Source organism: Trachemys scripta, chromosome 11 (genome assembly GCF_013100865.1).
Source record: "Trachemys scripta elegans isolate TJP31775 chromosome 11, CAS_Tse_1.0, whole genome shotgun sequence".
Classification (NCBI taxonomy): Eukaryota; Metazoa; Chordata; order Testudines; family Emydidae; genus Trachemys; species Trachemys scripta.
Window position 1 is genome coordinate 73718227 of NC_048308.1, and position 20588 is coordinate 73738814.

A 20588-nucleotide genomic window follows, 5' to 3' on the forward strand; every position below is an offset into this window, starting at 1 on the left:
TAAAATTGCATTTGCTTTTTTTTGCAATGGCATTGCTGACAACTCCCAGATCCTTCTCAGCAGTGCTGCTACCAAGCTAGTTATCCCCCATTCCGTATTTGTGCATTTGGCTTTTCTTCCTTAGGTATAGCACCTTACATTTTCTGTTGAATTTCATTTTATCATCTACAGCCCACTTCTCCAATTTATCAAGATCCCTCTGATTCTTAGCTCTACGCTCCAAAGGGTTTGCAAACCTTCTCCCTCCCTCCCCCAGCTTTGTCTCATCTGCAAATTTCATCAGTACGCTCTCTATATAACATTAATAAAGATGTTAAACACCAGACCCAGAACAGATCCCTGTGGAACCCCACTTGAGACCTACCTCCAATCTGACATTCCATTAATACTCATTGTTTGCAGTTGTTTAACTAGTTATGTATCCACTTACTGGTAGTTCTGGCAAGCCTGCATTTCTCCAGTTTAATTATCAGAATGTCATGTAAGGCTGTCTCAAAAGCCTTGCTAAAGTCCAGGTATATTATGTCCACCGCATTCTCCCTATCCACCAACCAGTTACCCTGCCAAAGGAGGGAATATCAAGCTGGTTTGGCATGATTTGGTATCATATCTCCATCCTTTCCCACAGCAAAGATGGCCAGGAAAGAAGCTTCTAATCTAACTCACCTAAACAGCAAATCTCAATTCCACATGGAACTCAAAGGATGATGGCTTCACACAGTGGTGGTGCTCGGTGAGAGGATCAGGACAGCAGTTACTTTCAGTGTTTGAAAACCCAACATGTCAATCCAAAACTATCAGAATATAATCAGAAGATTTATACACGAGTGCGTCTTACTGATGCACATGTAACTGTTTAGTTGATATCAATAACCTTACTTGCAGATGAAAATCTTGAGCAGCTTTATGGTAAGAGCAGCAATTAGATACACAAGCGTAGGAACCAAAACCAATACAGAATAAGAATTTGCTAATAAAATGTCATTTTAATAACTTTTTACAAGGAATCCAGCTATACACTTTAGAAAAATAAACATAAAAAAAGACACTTTGTGGCTTTCAATACAATCCTGCAGGCACACTTAAGTTATGGTTAACAGTTATTCCACATGTAAAACATTGTTGTGAGTGAATAGTGACTTCCTCTAAAAGTGTAAATGTACTAAAATTTAATAAACCGATTACATAAAAATCTGATGCAAAAAACATTGCATAGACACTAAAACCCCTTTATTCAACTGCACATAAGTGTTGGATTTCTTAGTGCTTGGAAACACGAGAATACAAAAACATCCACTTCAGAAGGAAGTAGCAACCTGGGGGGTTCGGTCCCAGATCTGAGAAGCACTCTGATTACTTTATGTTTCTCTGGTGAGGTGGTCCTGAAGCGTTTCCTAAATTTAAATAAAACAACCAATGAATACTGGCAACTTACTAGTATTTACATTACCAACTGTTACAGTAAAGAGGTAATCTCTTCCACAATCCACTTAGGAACAATACATACAAGGGACTAAATGGCCTACTAACCGGGAGACCTGGATTCAAGACTAGGTTCCTTTCACAAGCAGCAATGAGCTTGACTGTCTGGTCCTAATCTGATACCTTTTACCAGCAACAAAGTGTGATCTCACAGTTTATTTCAGGCTGAAGTGGACATGTTAAAGTTTACTGGAAACTAGAAACCATTTTATTCACAACATTGAGAGATTTTGCTGTGATCTTTTCAAACTATCTCCCACATAAACTAAAAGTATGATTAATAATTAAAGCAGCATTTCTGAGCCTTCTTCCAATGATAGCCACTTTTCAGAAAAGTGTCACTGATTATGCCAAGGTTAGGTAGTAAACTGTTAAACAAAATATTTGATTCTGAGGTGCTATCAAGTTTCTATCACAACATATCTGGGTTACCTATTCTGCTACAAGGAGCTTCAATAATTATGAAAACCACCGTTTTTCAAATTCATGGCAACAAGCTCTGGTTGAAATCCTGGCCCAACTGAAGTCAATGTCAAACTCCCATTGACTTCAATGAGGCCAGGTTTTCACCCTCAATATATAAAATACACCTCTACCCCGATATAATGCGACCCGATATAACACGAATTCGGATATAACACGGTAAAGCTGTGCTCCGGGGGGGGGCGGGGCTGCGTACTCTGGTGGATCAAAGCAAGTTCGATATAACGCGGTTTCACCTATAACGCGGTAAGATTTTTTGGCTCCCGAGGACAGCGTTATATCGGGGTAGAGGTGTACATCACCTTCAAGTATAATCAATTTTTTCATCTTAATTGGCCTCATGAAAGTGCTTTGCAAAACTGGGAATTAGAAGCTGGTATTAAAATAACCATGCCACTAAAGGTAGGAGCCATTAATAGCAAACACAGAGTGACATTGTTTAGCCTCTAATAACTGGTAAATTACATGATAGCAAGCCTGCACTGGGTTTTCCTAGTCAAAATAACTTTTTTGTTTAGAAATTTAAGCTATTTAGACTGAGGTTAAAAAGAAAAATGGTTGAAATAGAAAACTGAACAAAAAAAAGTTTCAGTTCATGAATATTTTCAAGATTGACTTTTTGTCCTGAATCTAGACGGAAAAAAATTAGAATTCTTAAGCATATACAAATATTCCATTCCCTACCCAACTATCTGTAAAGCTGTTTAGAGATCTGGTAGGAATGAAGCAACTTCAATTTAAACCCTCCTCTTACACGCTTAATGTCTGACAGTATAAGAACACAGAAAAGAAGAACTTTTTATCTTTGAACAGCTCCAGTTAAGAAATCATTTGTCGAAGTGTCATGCTTTGAATCTTTTAAGATACAATCCATGAAAGCAGTAAAGCTTCACTTCAAAAGATGTACATTTTAATCTCCCCTCCCACCATGACAAATGCAAAGTTGTTTCTTTTTAAAATGTTCTTCACATTTTGTGACTATTAAGGATAATATGTAGCCGGGTTTTGAAAAAAGAAGATGAGACTTTAGAAAAGTCTGAGGGGTGATGAGGTTCATTTTACCTGTTTGTGCACCTCCTAATCTCTGCTGGATAACCTCTAAGCGATGGATGTATTCAGTTAATGACCGTTCGGGGTCTTGAGTAGACACCAGTGACTTTTCTGAAGCTGAACTTGTGGATGGATGTAATCTTAAAAAGAAAAAAAAAATTAATCTTCTTCCTTTGTAAAGCTCACAATATACACACAGAGAAGGTGAGTGAGTCATTATCTTTTACTGATCAACTTCTCTTGGAGAAAGTGACATGTTTTCGAACTATACAGAGCTCTTCTTCAGGTCCTAAAGAATTTTGTGTAGCTTGAAAGCTTGTCTGTTTCATCAACAGAAGTTGATCCAATAACATATTACCTCACCCACCTTTTGTCTCTAATAGCCTGGGACCAACATGACTACACCACACTGCAATATACACACAGCTAAGGCCAGCCTAAATGTCCTCATGTAGTTAATAATTCAATGTAAGGGAAACTGGAATTTCAAAAAGTGTTTCTGTACCTCTCAACCCCATTTTGTGTAAAAAAGTGATGAACGAAGATGAGTGGTGTAATATTTGTGATGGAGTGTGAAAGAAAGTAATATTCTTGTTAAGGGCTGGAAACCTGAGTCTCAGCCCTGCTGATATCTAAGGCCTTATCTACACTACCGGGGTAAGATGACCTAAATTAAGCTACTCCAGCTACGTGAGTAACTTAGATCGACTTACCGCGGTGTCTTCACTGCACTGCGTCAACGGGAGATGCTCTCCCGTTGACTTACCTTACTCTTCTCGGGGAGCTGGAGTATCAGAGTCAACTGGAGAGCGCTCTGCTGTCAATTTAGCAGGTCTTCACTAAATTGACGGCAGAATTTACTAAATTGACACCCGCTGCATCGATTGCAGCAGCATGGATCTCCCTGGTAGTAAAAAGCCCTAAGAGGTAGCCGCCTAGTGGAAGCAGTTGGCAGGAAACAGCTGTAGAAGGTGGCCAGGGTGCTAAATCTTTTGCTCTGAGAAGTGGTGGGGAGAGCAGAGTTGGAGTTCTGCAAGTTCTGTGCTGCACCTCTTAGGGGTACAGTGCAGAATCTCACCCTTGGTATCTAAGACCCCCTTTGGGACACTGGGATTTGGCCACAGCTCCCTAACATTGAACAAAACTGCAAAACTGGAGGTGAGTGCGCCCTCGACCCCCCTTGCCCAGATAAACATCTGCAGGCTTTGGGTGTGTGTATTACTAATGAAGCATCATAACATTGTGGCATAGCCATCTCAACTAACATGGCTTTCACACAAGATTATTGAACATGCTTCTGTGAAGACATGGTAATAAACTTCAATTTGTGAGACACAAATCAAAAATTGCCTCTGTAGGGAGGGATCATGACCACAAACGTTAGAAGTTCTTCGTTTTGTCAAAATAATGTCATTAGATTTCTCTAAGCAAGATATCTCATACTAAGAAATCAAGCACATACTGTGTTTAAAACCATTCAAAACAAATTGGAAATACAACTATGTTGAGCATCATGAGACAAATGTACTACATTTAATAAATTTCCATTCTTGTTCACATAATCTCCCAACAATAGGTTATATTATTATGAAAGACTATCTGGCAGAACAAATACAATACATTATGTTATACACTAGTACCTGTTATGTAACCAGTAAGAGGATTTCGGTGAGTGGCTCACAAATCTAGCAGAACTGGTTCTGTGGCATGATCCAATATCTCGGGTAGGGGGGGAGTTTACATTAACACTTGGGAGCTGCTGTTGTCTTAAAACTTCTGTTCTGACACCAGAAACTGTATTGAACAAGTAATAGTCAACAATGAAATTATGCACAGAGAGCCACAATATGTAACAAAACTAGTAAATGATAGCAAAATACAATTTGTTTTGGTTTTTAAGTCAAAGGCTGAGTCCCTGTTTTGAACAACTGTTTTTGACAATATTAGAAAAGGCCAACATTTTAATGTTTGTAGTAATATAACCACTTCACACATACAGCTCTCTGACAAATCATGCACATGCATGATGTTGAAAGCTACCTTGTGTCTCCCTTCTACAGTCATTTTTCATTATTGTATTTTAATATAACACCAGAGGCACCTTCATTCCCTGTTCCTATTTTAAAGCCTTTAATTCCAAATATTTTTCTCAATCAATTCTAACATCTCATGCTTGTTCTCATCCATATCTACAATATGGTTATAAGGCTACAGATATGGAGCAATACATATATCCACACTTTTTCTTTTATGAGGGAGAAGAGACAGGAGTCCAAGAAATTCCATTCAGTCAGTTGGATCCATTTGACCATGAAAAACAGATCACAAAAATTGGCTTTTGAGGAAACTGCCGAGATGTTGTTTTGCACTGAGGTAACAAAACCAGTAATATGTTTAAGATTCAGATTTGGGAGGTACCTAGGCCTTAATGAGAAATACAAAGCTTGAAATATATTTGCTGAGGTATAAAAGTGATACAAGTAAGTTAAAAATAATATAAAGAATGAAAAGTAATGTCCCATGTACATCGGGGACTGGAAAATGGACTATTTTATGGGTTAAATCTGTATTTAGTTCAATATGCAAACTAGTTTTTTGTTAAAAACAATGAATTAATGAAAATGACATCTGAGATATTATATACACAAGTCCATTTATTAAAATCTGTGGTTCTCATAACACATCTTCATTTTTTCACTCTAATTTAAGGTTTCGCGTGCAAGTAATACATTTAAACGTTTTTAGAAGGTCTCTTTCTATAAGTCTATAATATATAACTAATCTATTGTTGTATGTAAAGTAAATAAGGTTTTTAAAATGTTTAAGAAGCTTCATTTAAAATTAAATTACAATGCAGAGCCCCCGGACCGGTGGCCAGGACCCGGGCAGTGTGAGTGCCACTGAAAATCAGCTCGCGTGCCATAGGTTGCCGACCCCTGGATCAGACCAATGGTCTGATCTCTAATAGTGGTCAGTGACAGCTGTTTTAGAGGAAGGTGCAAGAAATCCCACAGAAAGCAGTTATGGTCCTTTCCCAACCTCTATTAACTAGCTCATGCCATTCAAAAACTTTTGTTTATTTTTAATATTTACGGTAACAACCCTGGATATTGTTATCGGTGTAAATGTCCAGTCTCTGCATTACTGATATCTTGTGGCAATGAGTTCCACCCACAGGGTGACTGTGCACGGTATGAAAAATAATTTCCTTTGTTCAGCTTTAAATGCCCTTCAGTCTCGCTGCCTGTGCCCTGACACCAGAGGAAACAATTAGCTGCTGTTGGAATTTCTCAACCATTAAGTGGGGGGAAGTGATGTTGTAACAGCTTTTTATGATAAAATATCAAACCATTTCACTACTAACGTCTATTTGTTACTATTTAATAAAGAGACACACTATTGCAAAGAAATGTTAATAAACCACAATTATTTTTCAAAAGAAACACTCACCTGGGTTATGTCCAATACTGTGAGAAATGTTTTCTCCCTGTGCCCCTTTTCTGTTTACTTTATGCCATTTTTTCACCAAAAACTTTAACCTTGCAAACAATATAAAGTTTGTATACGAATTAAAAACAGCAGAAAAACAAAAATTCACTGAGTTGAAATATTAAACATTATTGCTGATGTGAACATCTTAAACAGTACAAATAACAACCCCAGAAAGGAACTGGGAGCACAAAGATATTCAACTTAAGTCTCATGGGCATAGGCTTATCAAATAGTTGACTGTGTTAACTGCCCTTCGGATATTTATTAAACAGCTGATGGAGTCAGACAAGAAAATTCAGAATGTAGAAACTGGTTTTAAAGCAGGGCTTCTCTCTACATTGCACCAAGTTGAGAGAAACCACAGTTATCTCAATTAAAAAAAACCTATGAAGTTTCACCCCCTCTGCCAGCTGTAACAGAATGCAGTGAACACAAACAAGAAAGGTGCAATACTAAGGAACAGGATGAGGAACCTATCCTAACATATTTCCTACAAAGACATAAGATGCCATTAGGAGACTTTCACGCAAAGGTTTTCAAGATTCTATACCAGGGCAGGATGAGACAGAAGGAAGGAACAAAGGCATAAACAAGCTTCTTAGTGTGAAATCTTAATTTACTTTTTCATTTTAATGTATTTGACATTTTCTCCCTTCCTCCTTTGTGTGTGTGTCTGTCTAAAATGTTTTAAAAAGTCATGTTTGGTGACGTACAATATGCAAAGGCAAGTCCCTGTAACAGAAACCCAGGCCCAAAAGACTGTTTATGTGGCAGTAAGAAAAGTAACAAACAGGATAATACAATTATAACACCCTAAAAACACCAATCCCCCTCAACAGTTCTTGCCTTCCCTTTGTTTTGTCTCTGAGCGGAGCAGATCCTTCCCTTTCTCACTCCCTGCTCAGCATGGGCAGAAGGTTTGCGGCTCCTTTCCTCTGTACGTATGAATGCATGATGTTGGAGGATGCCCTCCACTATACCGCAGCCTTTGGGGGCCGTAGGGAGGCCTGGGGCAGCTGCTCATGCTCCACAGGATTGGTCACTGGTTCCCTGCTCCTGCACGTCATCCTGCTGCTGTTGCCATGAAAGCTTCCCTCTCAGGTATAACAAAGTACAGGGCTTATTCCTGTGTTGGAACTAACTCCCTAATTAGACTCACATCAGGCAATTATTAACCTCAGCCAATCACACTTTTACAAAGTGAGGGAAAAGACTCAGGAGGAACCACCTGTTACATTTAGAACAAAATGATTTTAAAATTTAAAAAGTTATATTTCAATGACCTCCAACCAATAGGGAGCTGGGTTTTGCATCTTGAAATTATCTGCTTATTACAGATTGATTTATCCACAAAGGATCAATGTGACAAGCTTTGTGACTGATGAAAAGTGGACTTGTTGGCAGAACTCAGAGGAATATACTCATCGCTGATGAAGCATGAATGAGGTCAGATAGAAGGATTAATACTTCAGGCCAATGACTGGTGATACAATAGTCTACTACTCAGTAAGCCCAGACAAAGGGGATATTGCTTGAATGGGTCATTCCTTCACAGGTGCTGCATGCAGGTTCTCAGATACCATGGGGCTGGGTGCAGTATAAAAATAGACAGAAACAGCTTTGAGGAAGCAATCTTTTAAAGTATTCTATTAAGGCACATATGAAGCACATTGGCCTTGAACATGCCATATTGGTCAAACACACAATTATTGTCTAACTATCACTCTGAAATAACTGTTGAACAAATCTTTCACTCCAGAGTAAGTGAACTATAACTGAGCAGTTCTACAAATGAAAAATCTGGGGAATGTATTGTGGATGCTGTAACATATACAAGAAAAACATAGAAAAATTATTTTGTGAGTTTGTTTTTACCTTGATACTGCAATGACCACTCTCACTGCAGATCTGAACTTGGTAAAAGGACGGGAACGTGATTCAGAGACTTGCAGGTCTGCAGGCGAAGGATAGACTCCCATACGAGCTATCAGCGACAGTGTTGCTTGCTCACAATCCTGGAATCCACCCAGAAGCAGAAGAAGGTATTTCTTCTGATAAACGAGAGCCTTTCTAAAACTCTCTGCTCGCAGATACTTCCTGTATAATTTCTGCAGCTGAAAAAAACCCCAAGTCATTGAAATTTAATTAAGGAAGCCCATACACTCGTTGCATAGCCAGACTGTTTACTCCCACAAGTTCTCCCACAACCTGTTGTCCGTGGCTTGACAAAAGTTAGCTAAAGCTGTTTTGCTTTGGAAAATGATGCGGAAGGCCATATAATAAGAACTGCTTCTAAAACTTTGAATAAATTGTATAATGTTTTTGAAAACGAAGCTTCCAATTAAAAGTTGGATTACTGATGCTCCTGCTGATATGGACCATTTACTGAAAATTAACAGTGTTTGTGATATTGGCAGCATGGAAGCCTTACATGAAGGTCTGTAAGTCTGCTATACCTCTACCTGTCTACGAGGCCTTGTCTACACCAAGGAATTTTTGCAGGGTTACTTGACCAGTTAAGTAAGGTTTTAAGAACAGCTGCCAGAAGACATCTACATTAGTGCTTCCAACATTGCTGATATGGGGGCAGCTACAACAGCAGCAATTTCCTAGCGTAGACAAGACTTTATGTAACTAACTTTACAGGTATTTGATTTTGGACAGTCCAATTGCCTTAATATTTGTGAGCTTCTGAACACCATATTCACACCCAACACTGGGAAAATGGTTTCACTGTTTACCTTCTAGAGCAGGATTTGTGTTAACTAGTTAATACTAATGAGCATTCAATGTTAATCTGACTTGATCACAATAAAATTGTCACAAAGGGGTTAATAGATGCTTCTGAAGTTCAAAGGAAACTATGCCCTGAATACATAATATTCATGGATGGTTGGTAAGTTCTTGTGACAGACAAGAGGCTTGTGTCTCCCTCAGACAACTTTTAGATCAGAGAGAGAGATGCCGGAGAGTTACAGAGGAATTTGTATCTTAAATGACCTGGCAACAAGAGTAATTTTTCTTATCAAAGACATATGCGGAAGAGTATTTTTGAATGACCTTGTGAACTACATGTTATCTAACTAACAATCTGTTGAAAGGTGACTGAGAAGATTTTCCTAAAAACTGAAAACTTGTAAGATTCCAAAAGTGTAAACAATAATTGCAGTTTATATAGCAGAAAAATAATTCTATATTTAATGAAAATTACCTAATATCCTAACAAATATGAGATGCAGAGATCTTGCTTCTTTTGTCACAGCAAGTACGATCATATTTATCATAAACAAAGAGAATTCAAATAGGATTCAGAATAGAATGGTTTTTCTTTTTGAACCTTCTTTATGGTATTCACTTCGCGGTTACCAAGAAAACTGCAGCCTGGGTTTCCCAAAAATCAAGGATCTTGATGTGGTAACTGTCTCAAATGGTTAAAATAAATGAAGTACATTACTGACAATGAGTATATACGTTATCTACTCTCAGAATCCTATTCAAGAGGTTTGGTCTTTTTTAATTAAATATATGCTTAGATTCAAATTTAAGATTAGATCTATGCAGAGGATAACTATGTTCACGAAGTAAAGTAAAACCTACTTGTTTAGTTTTTCTAGAATATGATTTAAAGGGATACCATCAATTTGAAATCTAGTGAATTTCAAAAAACATATTAAGTAGTTTAAATATTACCCCAGCCAATTTCTATTGTTTAACAATGTTTTTAAAGAATTTTCTTCCCATGTTACATGTGAAAGAGCCAAACAACAGGGGAAACTGACTGGTTCTAAAGAAAAAAGATCAGGCGTACTTGTGGCACCTTAGAGACTAACCAATTTATTAGAGCATAAGCTTTCGTGGGCTACAGCCCACTTCTTCGGATGCATATAGAAAACAGTGGACTAACTTTAAACCATGTGCTATAGAAGGCACAAAATACACTCCTCTTTGGTGTCAGTTACTTCAGACAGAGCAAACTAGCATAACAGCCTCATCCCTGAAAATCCACCTGGGCTGCATGAAGTAACAAGTTTAGTTAAAACTAGGGCTGTCAAGCGATTAATAAATGAATCGTGATTAATCACTCTGTTAAACAATAATAGGATACCATTTATTTAAATGTTTTTGGATGTTTTCTACATTTTCAAATATATTGATTTCAATTACAACACAGAATACCAAGTGTCAAGTGCTCACTTTATATTTATCTTTGATTACAAATACCTGCACTGTAAAAACCAATTCACCTAATACAAGTACTGTAGTGCAATCTCTTTATCATGGAAGTTGAAAAACCGGTTACCTACCTCTCGTAACTGTTGTTCTTCGAGATGTGTTGCTCATGCCCATTCCAATAAGCGTGTGTGCATGCGCTGTGTGCACGATCATCGGAAGGTTTTCCCTTAGCAGTACCCGTTGGGTCGGCTGTGAAACCCCCTGGAGTGGCGCCCTCATGGTGGTCTATATAAGATACTGCCGACCCACCGCCTGCTCAGTCCCTTCTTGCTGGAAGACTCCGACAGAGGGGAGGCAGGTGGGATTTGGAATGGACATGAGCAACACATCTCGAAGCCGGGACGCACCGTCACCTAGAGTGGAGCACCCACAGGGACAGCACTTGAAGAAGAACAACAGTTACGAAAGGTAGGTGACCGTTTTTCTTCTTCAAGTGTTTGCTTATGTCCATTCCAATACATGATTCCCAAGCAGTTTCTCTGGAGGAGGGGTCAGAGTTCACCTGATTGCTGATTGTAGGACTGCCGTCCTGAATGCTGTGTCATCCCTTGTTTGTTGGGTGATGCCATAGTGCGACGTGAAGGTGTGGATATCCCATCTCCTAGAACTGGAAGGGACCTTGAAAGGTCATCGAGTCCAGCCCCCTGCCTTCACTAGCAGGACCAAGTACTGATTTTGCCCCAGATCCCCAAGTGGCCCCCTCAAGGACTGAACTCACAACCCTGGGTTTAGCAGGCCAATGCTCAAACCACTGAGCTATCCCTCCCCCCCATCCATCCATGGATGGAAGACCATGTTGCCGCCTTGCATATGTCTTGAACAGGGACGTGCCTGAGGAAAGCTGTGGATGAAGCCTGAGCTCTTGTGAAGTGCGCTGTCAATGGCGGGGGCGGAACTTTGGCCAGGTCGTAGCACCTTCTAATGCAGGACATGATCCACAACGAAATGCGCTGGGATGAGACGGGAAGCCCTCTCATCCATTCGGTGATTGCAATGAAGAGCTGTGGTGACTTACTAAATGGCTTTGTGCGTTCAATGTAGAAGGCTAGGGCACGCCTGACATCCAGGGAATGGAGCATCCGCTCTCTGACAGTGGCATGAGGCTTAGGGAAGACGACCGGTAAAAATGTGTGCTGATTCACATGAAACTAGGAGACCACCTTGGGTAGAAACACAGGGTGAGAATGCAGCTGAACCATGTCTTTATAAAAGACAGTATGGGGGGCTTGGAGGTAAGCTCTTTGAGCTCAGAGACCTTCGTAGCCGATGTTATAGCCATCAGAAAGGCAACCTTCCAAGAGAGGTAGGAGAGAGGGCAGGTGGCCCTGGGCTCAAATGGAGGGCCCAGGAGCCTGGACAAGACTAGGTTGAGGTCTCACTGGGGAATGGGCTGCTGCACATGGTGGTAAAGCCTATCCAAGCCCTTGAGAAATCGGCCAACCATGGGGTTTCCGAAGACTGATCTACCCGCTGCCCCTGGGTGGAAGGCCGATGTGGCAGCCAAGTGCACTTTTATAGATGATACTGCCAGCCCCTGTTGCTTCAGGTCCAGTAAGTAGTCCAAAACGAGAGGAATTGGTGCTTGCTGAGGTGGGATACCCTTCCACAGGGACCAAATAGAAAATCGCTTCCACTTTGCCAGGTATGTGGCTCGGGTGGAAGGTTTCCTAGGACAACTTCTCTCACTGAGTTCCAACATTGGAGCTCCAACGGGTTCAACCATGGAGTTTCCATGCCGTGAGGTGGAGGGACTCCAGGCTGGGGTGCTGGACCTTGCCGTGGTCTTGAGTGATGAGGTCTGGGCATAAGGGAAGGGTTACTGGTCTGTTGACCGATAGGCTTAACAGTGTAGTGAACCAGTGCTGGCAGGGCCATGACGGCGCTATGAGGATCAACAAAGCCCTGTCCTGGCAGACCTTCAGAAGGACTCTGTATATGAGAGGGAAGGACGGGAATGCATACAGCATGTGACTCGTCCACATGAGGTGAAAAACGTCCGCAATGGAGCCTGCTTGCTGATTAGCAATGCGAAGCTGGAGCCCCCCCAGGTCGAGTAGACTTTACAGCAGAAAAGGTCCAGCTTCTTAGCATCCCGTGACTTTGGGGCAGGACCTAGTTGACCTTGCCACTCTTTCTGGTTCACCGCATCCACCCCTAATGTTCCAGGCTGAGGGTGGGTAAAAAGGTGTCTGTACCCATTCTGTGGCACAAAATACCTCCTTTCCAACCCTTTGGCCATGGAAGGTATGGAGGAGGGGTCTGCCATAGCACCTTTGTGGTGTTTTGTATGGTCTTTATAAGGGGCAAGGCTACCCTAGATGTACCCTCCTGGGCAAGGATGTCCACCATTGCGTCCGAGTCATTTGACACCTCCACAGCCTGGAGGGGTAAGCTTTGCGCCACCGTCCTAAGAAGGTCCTGGTGCGTCCTATTGTCCATCGAAGGGAGTGTGGTGGTGGAGGTGCCAGCCACCGCCTCATCCAGCGAAGAGGATGATTAAGTCCGAGGGTCCTCCTGACCCTCAGGTTCCCTGGAGGCTGGCTCTGGTAGGTCTGCCCTATTTGGGGCAGACTGTGGTGCTGGTACCACATGGGGTGCTGGCTCGAGAGTTGCACCCGCTTGCGAAGACCCAGGGTCCTTGTCACGTGGGGGGTCTTCAGGTGCTGTGGGAGTATCGCGCGGCACTGACGTGGCTGAAGGAGAAGCACGGGGCACAGACACCATGGACACAGCTCAGAAGCCCTGCCCTTGAGCCTGATGGTAGACCCAAGGAGTCCAAAAGGGCCACTGTACTGGCCCCTGCCACTGTGGGGGCCAGGGTACCACCGGCGCTGGCACGTCCCGCGATCTGCAGTGCCAGGACTGAGACCGGTACTGACTATGTCTGCAGATTGACGACTCATTATTGGAGTGCAACTAATAGTCTGAGCCAAACCATGGAGGGGCAGAGCCTGACTGTGCAGGGGAACATACCGCAGTGACAGGGAGCAGCACCGTAGCATCGTTGGCTTGCCCTGATGTTGAATGGGTAGTGGCGACGCCATTGGTGTCGCAAATGGTGCAATTGACTTTGCTGGTGCTGTTGCAGTCGCCTCTGCCTGGTCCGGTGCCGGTGGTTGTGCTGCAGGGCCGGGGACTGTGCCGTCATGGCAATAAGGTCCTGCACGGCCTCAAAGGTATCCAGCATGGAGGGGAAATCAATCTCGGCCTCCAACTCCTCCCAAGTCAGGGAGTCCACAAGCACCTGACTCAATGGAACTCCTGGCAGGGCCGGAGTTGACGATACCACGATCTGAGGGCCAGGCCGTGGGTGCCCTGACATAGGACGCACCTCGCTGGGATCCCTGTGCTGTTTGCTGATGGGGGACCGACTCCTATCCTCCTTCTTCTTATGCGGCACCAGGGACTGAGAGTGGTGCCGCAGGCTCGAACCCGCTTTGTGAGCCGGGGAGCAGCCCTGGAGAAATCTTTTTTCCAGGGCTTTGGAGGTGTGCTCCGGCTCTGCTCCAGCTCCAGGCAAAAACCTGCAGCTCCACTGCTCCGGAGCCTCTCCATACTCCAGCTCCGGGCTCCGCTCCAAAGCCCTGCTTTTTTGGGTGCCAAGGCATCCTGCACCGAAGCCGATGCGCTGCGCACCAATGTCGCTGGTGCCGCTTCAGGTGCCAGATGTGGGCGAAGAGCCGCCTCCATTAATCATGCACACGGCGCGCACACATACATCTACTGAAATGGACATGAACAAGCACTTGAAGAAGAACTTACAAATATAGAATTATGTACAAAAAATAACTGCATTCAAAAATAAAACAATGCAAAATTTTAAAGCCTACAAGTCCCCTCAGTTTTACTTCTTGTTCAGCCAATCACTCAAACAAGTTTGTTTACATTTGCAGGAGATACTGCTGCCCGCTTCTTGTTTACGTCATCTGAAAGTGAGAACAGGCATTCTCATGGCACTGTTGTAGCCGATGTTGCAAGATATTGATGTGCCAGATGCGCTAAAGACTCATGTGTCCCTTCATGCCTCAATCACCATTTCAGAGGACCTGCGTCCATGCTGACAACGGGTTCTGTTCAATAACCATCCAAAGCAGAGCGGACCGACGCATGTTCATGTTCATCATCTGAGTCAGATGCCACCAGCAGAAGGTTGATTTTCTTTTTTGGTGGTTCGGGTTCTGTAGTTTTTACATCGGAGTGTTGCTCTTTTAAGACTTCTGAAAGCATGCTCCACACCTTGTCCTGCTCAGATTTTGGACAGCACTTCAGATTCCTAAACCTTGGGTCTAGTGCTGTAGTTATTTTTAGAAATCTCACACTGGTACCTTCTTTGCGTTTTGTCAAATCTGCTGTGAAAGTGTTCTTCAAATGAACATGAACTAGGTCATCATCTGAGACTGCTATAACATGAAATATATGGCAGAATGCAGGTAAATCAGAACGGGAGACATACGATTCTCCCCCAAGGAGTTCAGTCACAAATTTAATTAACACATTATTGTTTTTAATGAGCATCATCAGCTTGGAAGCATGTCCTCCGGAATGATGGCCGAAGCATGAAGGGGCATACGAATGTTTAGCATATCTGGCATGTAAATACTTTTGTAGCCGGCGTTGCAAGGTGCCATGTGAACACCTGTTCTCACTTTCAGGTGACATTGTAAATAAGAAGCAGGCAGCAGTATCTCCCGTCAATGTAAACAAACGTGTTTGACTTAGCGATTGGCTGAACAAGAAGTAGGACTGAGTGGACTTGTAGGCTCTGAAGTTTTACACTGTTTTGTTTGAGTGTAGTTATGTAACAAAAAAAAATCTACATGTGTAAATTACACTTTCACAATAAAGAGATTGCACTACAGTACTTGAATGAGGTCAAGTGAAAAACACTATTTCTTTCGTTTATCGTTTTTACAGTGCAAATATCTGTAATAAAAATAATATAAAGTGAGCACTGTACACTTTGTATTTTGTGATGCAATAGAAATCAATATATTTGAAAATGTAGAAAATCCATCCAAAAATATTTAATACACTTCAATTGATATTCTATTGTTTAACAGTGCGATTAATCACGATTAATTTTTTGGAGTTAATCGTGTGAGTTAAGTGTGATTAATTGACAGCCCTAGTTAAAACTATACACATACTTCAATTAAACCTTTGATACTAGCTATCTGAATAGGGCTCAGACAAGACAAATCTCAATTCCTCACATCAAGTACTAAAATGATGCTGAAGTATCACAGTCTTTCACCGAACAATTTTATTCAACATTAATCTCCTGCACGTCTCAGTTTACAGAAAGGACTAAAAGAGTCACAAAAATGATCATCCTTGTACAGGAGACTACCTCAAGAGGAGCTAGCTGCGTCCCTACCTGAGGGGAAGGATCACTAGCCTGCCAGCCACGGCAGTCACCAGGGAACAAGCACCATCTCCCTGGCCAGAGGAGACTGAGGGTATGTCTACACTACGAAATTAGTTCGAATTTATAGAAGCCGGTTTTATTGAAATCGGTTGTATACAGCCGATTGTGTATGTCCACACAATAAAATGCTCTAGGTGCTCTAGTCGGCAGACCGCGTCCACAGTACGAGGCTAGCGTCGACTTCCGGAGCATTGCACTATGGGTAGCTATCCCACAGCTATCCCACAGTTCCCGCAGTCTCTGCCGCCCCTTGGAATTCTGGGTTGAGATCCCAATGCCCGGATGATGCAAAACAGTGTCGCGGGCGGTTCTGGGTACATGTCGTCAGGCCCCTCCCTCCCCCGTCACAGCAACGGCAGACAATAGATTCGCGCCTTTTTATCTGGGTTACCTGGGTTACCTGTGCAGACAACATGGAGCCCGCTCAGCACAGCTGAGCTCACCGTCACCATATGTCCTCTGGGTGCCGGCAGACGTGGGACTGCATTGCTACACAGCAGCAGCTGCTAACTGCCTTTTGGCGGTAGACGGTGCAGTAGACTGGTAGCCTTCATCGGCGATCTGGGTGCTGGCAGCCGTGGGGCTTGCCTTTTGGCAGTAAATGGTGTATTATGACTGTTAGCCGGCCTATTACAAGTCGGGTCATCGCACGTTAGCAGAGTCTTCCCTGAGCAGCAGCTCGTACAATAGGCCTGAAGACCATCGTCATACACCGCCCCGTATTTGCTGCCAAGCACCCAGAAAGATGCCGAGGGCTATCAGTCACGCTGCACCGTCGTCTTAAGATGTAAAAAATAGATTTTCTCTGTATTCATTTGCTTCCCCCTCCCTCCGTCAAATCAACGGCCTGCTAAGCCCAGGGTTTTCAGTTTAATCTTTGGGGGGGACCAGTCTGTGACAGTTGTTTGTGTCTCTCCCTGATGCACAGCCACCGTTCTTTATTTTAATTCCCTGTGCCTGTACGCCATGTCGTCACTCGGCCCCCCTCCCTCCTTCCCCTAGGCCGTCAGATACTACGTTTGCGCCACAGCTCGAGCCGAGAAGCGGTTCGCGCCTTTTCTTTGAATTCTGGGTTGAGATCCCAATGCCCGGATGATGCAAAACAGTGTCGCGGGCGGTTCTGGGTACATGTCGTCAGGCCCCTCCCCCCTCGTCACAGCAACGGCAGACAATAGATTCGCGCCTTTTTACCTGGGTTACCTGTGCAGACAACATACCACGGCAAGCATGGAGCCCGCTCAGCTCAGCTGAGCTCACCGTCACCATATGTCCTCTGGGTGCCGGCAGACGTGGGACTGCATTGCTACACAGCAGCAGCTGCTAACTGCCTTTTGGCGGTAGACGGTGTAGCATGAGTGATAGCCGTGGGGCTGGCAGCCGTAGTGCTGCATTGCACCAGCCCCTTGCAGGCGATGGTATATTATGACTGGTACCCGTCGTCGTCGTACTGGTATGGCTGTCAATCATGGCCACCTGGGCAGACATGCTACTGTTTCGATGATGACGGTTACCAGTCATAATATACTATTTTCTGCCAATTGCCCAATATTGTCTGCTAAGCACCCAGAAGAGGCCGAGGGCGATGCTGGGTGCTGGCGGACGTGGGGCTGGCAGACGTGGGGCTGCATTGCTACACAGCAGCAGCCCCTTGCCTTTTGGCAGATGATGGCATATTATGATTGGTACCCATCATCGTCATACTGGTATGGCTGTCACTCATGCTGCAGCGTCGGCTGCCACCTTAAGATGTAAAAAATAGATTTGTTCTGTGTTCATTTGCTTCCCCTTCCTCCGTGAAATCAACGGCCTGCTAAGCCCAGGGTTTCCAGTTTAATCTTTGGGGGGACCATTCTGTGTGACAGTTGTTTGTGTTTCTCCCTGTTCCTGTACCTGTACGCCATGTCGTCACTCGGCCCTCCCTCCCTCCCGCCCTCCTTCTCCTGGTCCATCAGATACTACTTTCGCGCCTTTTTTCTGACCAGGCGCCATAGCTAGCATTGGGATCATGGAGCCCGCTCAGATCACCGCGGCAATTATGAGCACTATGAACACCACGCGCATTGTCCTGGAGTACATGCAGAGCCAGAACATGCCAAGGCGAAACCCGGACCAGGCGAGGAGGCGATTGCAGCGCAGCGACGAGAGTGATGAGGAAATTGACATGGCCATAGACCTCTCACAAGGCACAGGCCCCAGCAATGTGGAAATCATGGTGTTACTGGGGCAGGTTGATACCGTGGAACGCCGATTCTGGGCCCGGGAAACAAGCACAGACTGGTGGGACCGCATCGTGCTGCAGGTATGGGACGATTCCCAGTGGCTGCGAAACTTTCGCATGCGTAAGGGCACTTTCATGGAACTTTGTGACTTGCTTTCCCCTGCCCTGAAACGCCAGGATACCAAGATGAGAGCAGCCCTCACAGTTGAGAAGCGAGTGGCAATAGCCCTGTGGAAGCTTGCAACGCCAGACAGCTACCGGTCAGTCGGGAATCAATTTGGAGTGGGCAAATCTACTGTGGGGGCTGCTGTGATCCAATTTGCCAGGGCAATGAAAGACCTGGTGATAGCAAGGGTAGTGACTCTGGGCAACGTGCAGTCAATAGTGGATGGTTTTGCTGAAATGGGATTCCCAAACTGTGGCGGGGCCATAGACGGAACCCATATCCCTATCTTGTCACCGGAGCACCAAGCCACCGACTACATAAACCGCAAGGGGTACTTTTCAATGCTGCTGCAAGCCCTGGTGGATCACAAGGGACGTTTCACCAACATCAACGTGGGATGGCCGGGAAAGGTACATGATGCTCGCGTCTTCAGGAACTCTGCTCTGTTTCGAAAGCTGGAGGAAGGGACTTTCTTCCCGGACCAGAAAGTGACCATTGGGGATGTTGAAATGCCTATCGTGATCCTTGGGGACCCAGCCTACCCCTTAATGCCATGGCTCATGAAGCCATACACAGGCAGCCTGGACAGGAGTCAGGACCTGTTCAACTACAGGCTGAGCAAGTGCCGAATGGTGGTGGAATGTGCATTTGGACGTTTAAAAGCGCGCTGGCGCAGCTTACTGACTCGCTCAGACCTCAGCGAAAAGAATATCCCCATTGTTATTGCTGCTTGCTGTGCGCTCCACAATATCTGTGAGAGTAAGGGGGAGACATTTATGGCGGGGTGGGAGGTTGAGGCAACTCGCCTGGCCGCTGATTACGCGCAGCCAGACACCAGGGCGGTTAGAGGAGCACAGCAGGGCGCGGTGCGCATCAGAGAAGCTTTGAAAACGAGTTTTGTGACTGGCCAGGCTACTGTGTGAAACTTCTGTTTGTTTCTCCTTGATGAACCCTCCAACCCCCCCCCCCCGACCCGGTTCACTCTACTTCCCTGTAAACCAACCACCCCACCCCACCCTCCCCTCCCCTCCCGCTTGCAGAGGCAATAAAGTAATTGTTTTTTCACATTCATGCATTCTTTATTAGTTCCTTACAGAGGTAGGGGGATAATTGCCAAGGTAGCAGGGATGGGTGGGGGAGGAGGGATGGAAAAGGACACACTGCATTTTAAAACTTTAACTCTTATTGAAGCCCAGCCTTCTGATGCTTGGGCGATCATCTGGGGTGGAGTGACTGGGTGGACGGAGGCCCCCCCACCGTGTTCTTGGGCGTCTGGGTGACGAGGCTATGGAACTTGGGGAGGAGGGCTGTTGGTTACACAGGGGCTGTAGCGGCGGTCTCTGCTCCTGCTGCCTTTCCTGCAACTCAACCATACGCTCGAGCATATCACTTTGATGCTCCAGCAGACGGACCATTGCCTCTTGCCGTCTGTCTGCAAGCTGACGCCACCTATCGTCTTCAGCCCGCCACCTCTCCTCTCGTTCATGTTGGGCTTTTCTCATCTCCGACATTGACTGCCTCCACGCATTCTGCTGTGCTCTATCAGCGTGGGAGGACATCTGCAGCTCCGTGAACATCTCGTCCCTCGTCTTACGTTTTCTCTTTCTAATGTTCACGAGCCTCTGCGAAGGAGAAACATTTGCAGCTGGTGGAGGAGAAGGGAGAGGTGGTTAAAAAAGACACATTTTAGGGAACAATGGGTACACTCTTTCATTACAAGGTCGCATATTTCGGCTTGCAGGCAGCCATCGTAGGCCACAGTGTTTTGGCTTATTTAACCTTCTTAACATGCGGGAAAGGTTGCAAACAGCAGCGCATTTCCCATCTCAAGGATGAATTGGGTTGTCCATTTAAAATGGGGTTTCAATGTAAAAGGAGGGGGCTGCGGTTTCCCGGTTAACATGCGGCACAAACACAAGTAAACCACCCCCCCCCCCCCCCCCCCCACCCCAACCCCCTCCCCTGCACTCACCTCCCCCCCCCCCCCCCCCCCCCCGCCCACACCGGCCCCCCGCCCCCCCCCCCCTCCCCCCTGC

The 20588-nt window shown here is 44.6% G+C and overlaps 1 protein-coding gene across 3 annotated transcripts in view; it reads right to left on the reverse strand.

The window, feature by feature from the left end:
• Positions 1-952: 952 nt before the first annotated feature.
• The window catches only part of PCNT (pericentrin), a 176577-nt gene continuing 156941 nt past the window's right edge, over positions 953-20588 (reverse strand). For all 3 annotated transcript variants that reach the window (XM_034786560.1, XM_034786559.1, XM_034786561.1), the window contains 5 exons: positions 8383-8621; positions 6466-6554; positions 4656-4809; positions 3028-3155; positions 953-1394 (listed from right to left, as the gene is read on the reverse strand). In XM_034786560.1, the coding sequence (XP_034642451.1) occupies positions 1354-1394; positions 3028-3155; positions 4656-4809; positions 6466-6554; positions 8383-8621 (651 nt within the window). In that variant the 3' untranslated portion in view covers positions 953-1353. The remainder of the gene's footprint in view (positions 1395-3027; positions 3156-4655; positions 4810-6465; positions 6555-8382; positions 8622-20588) is intronic.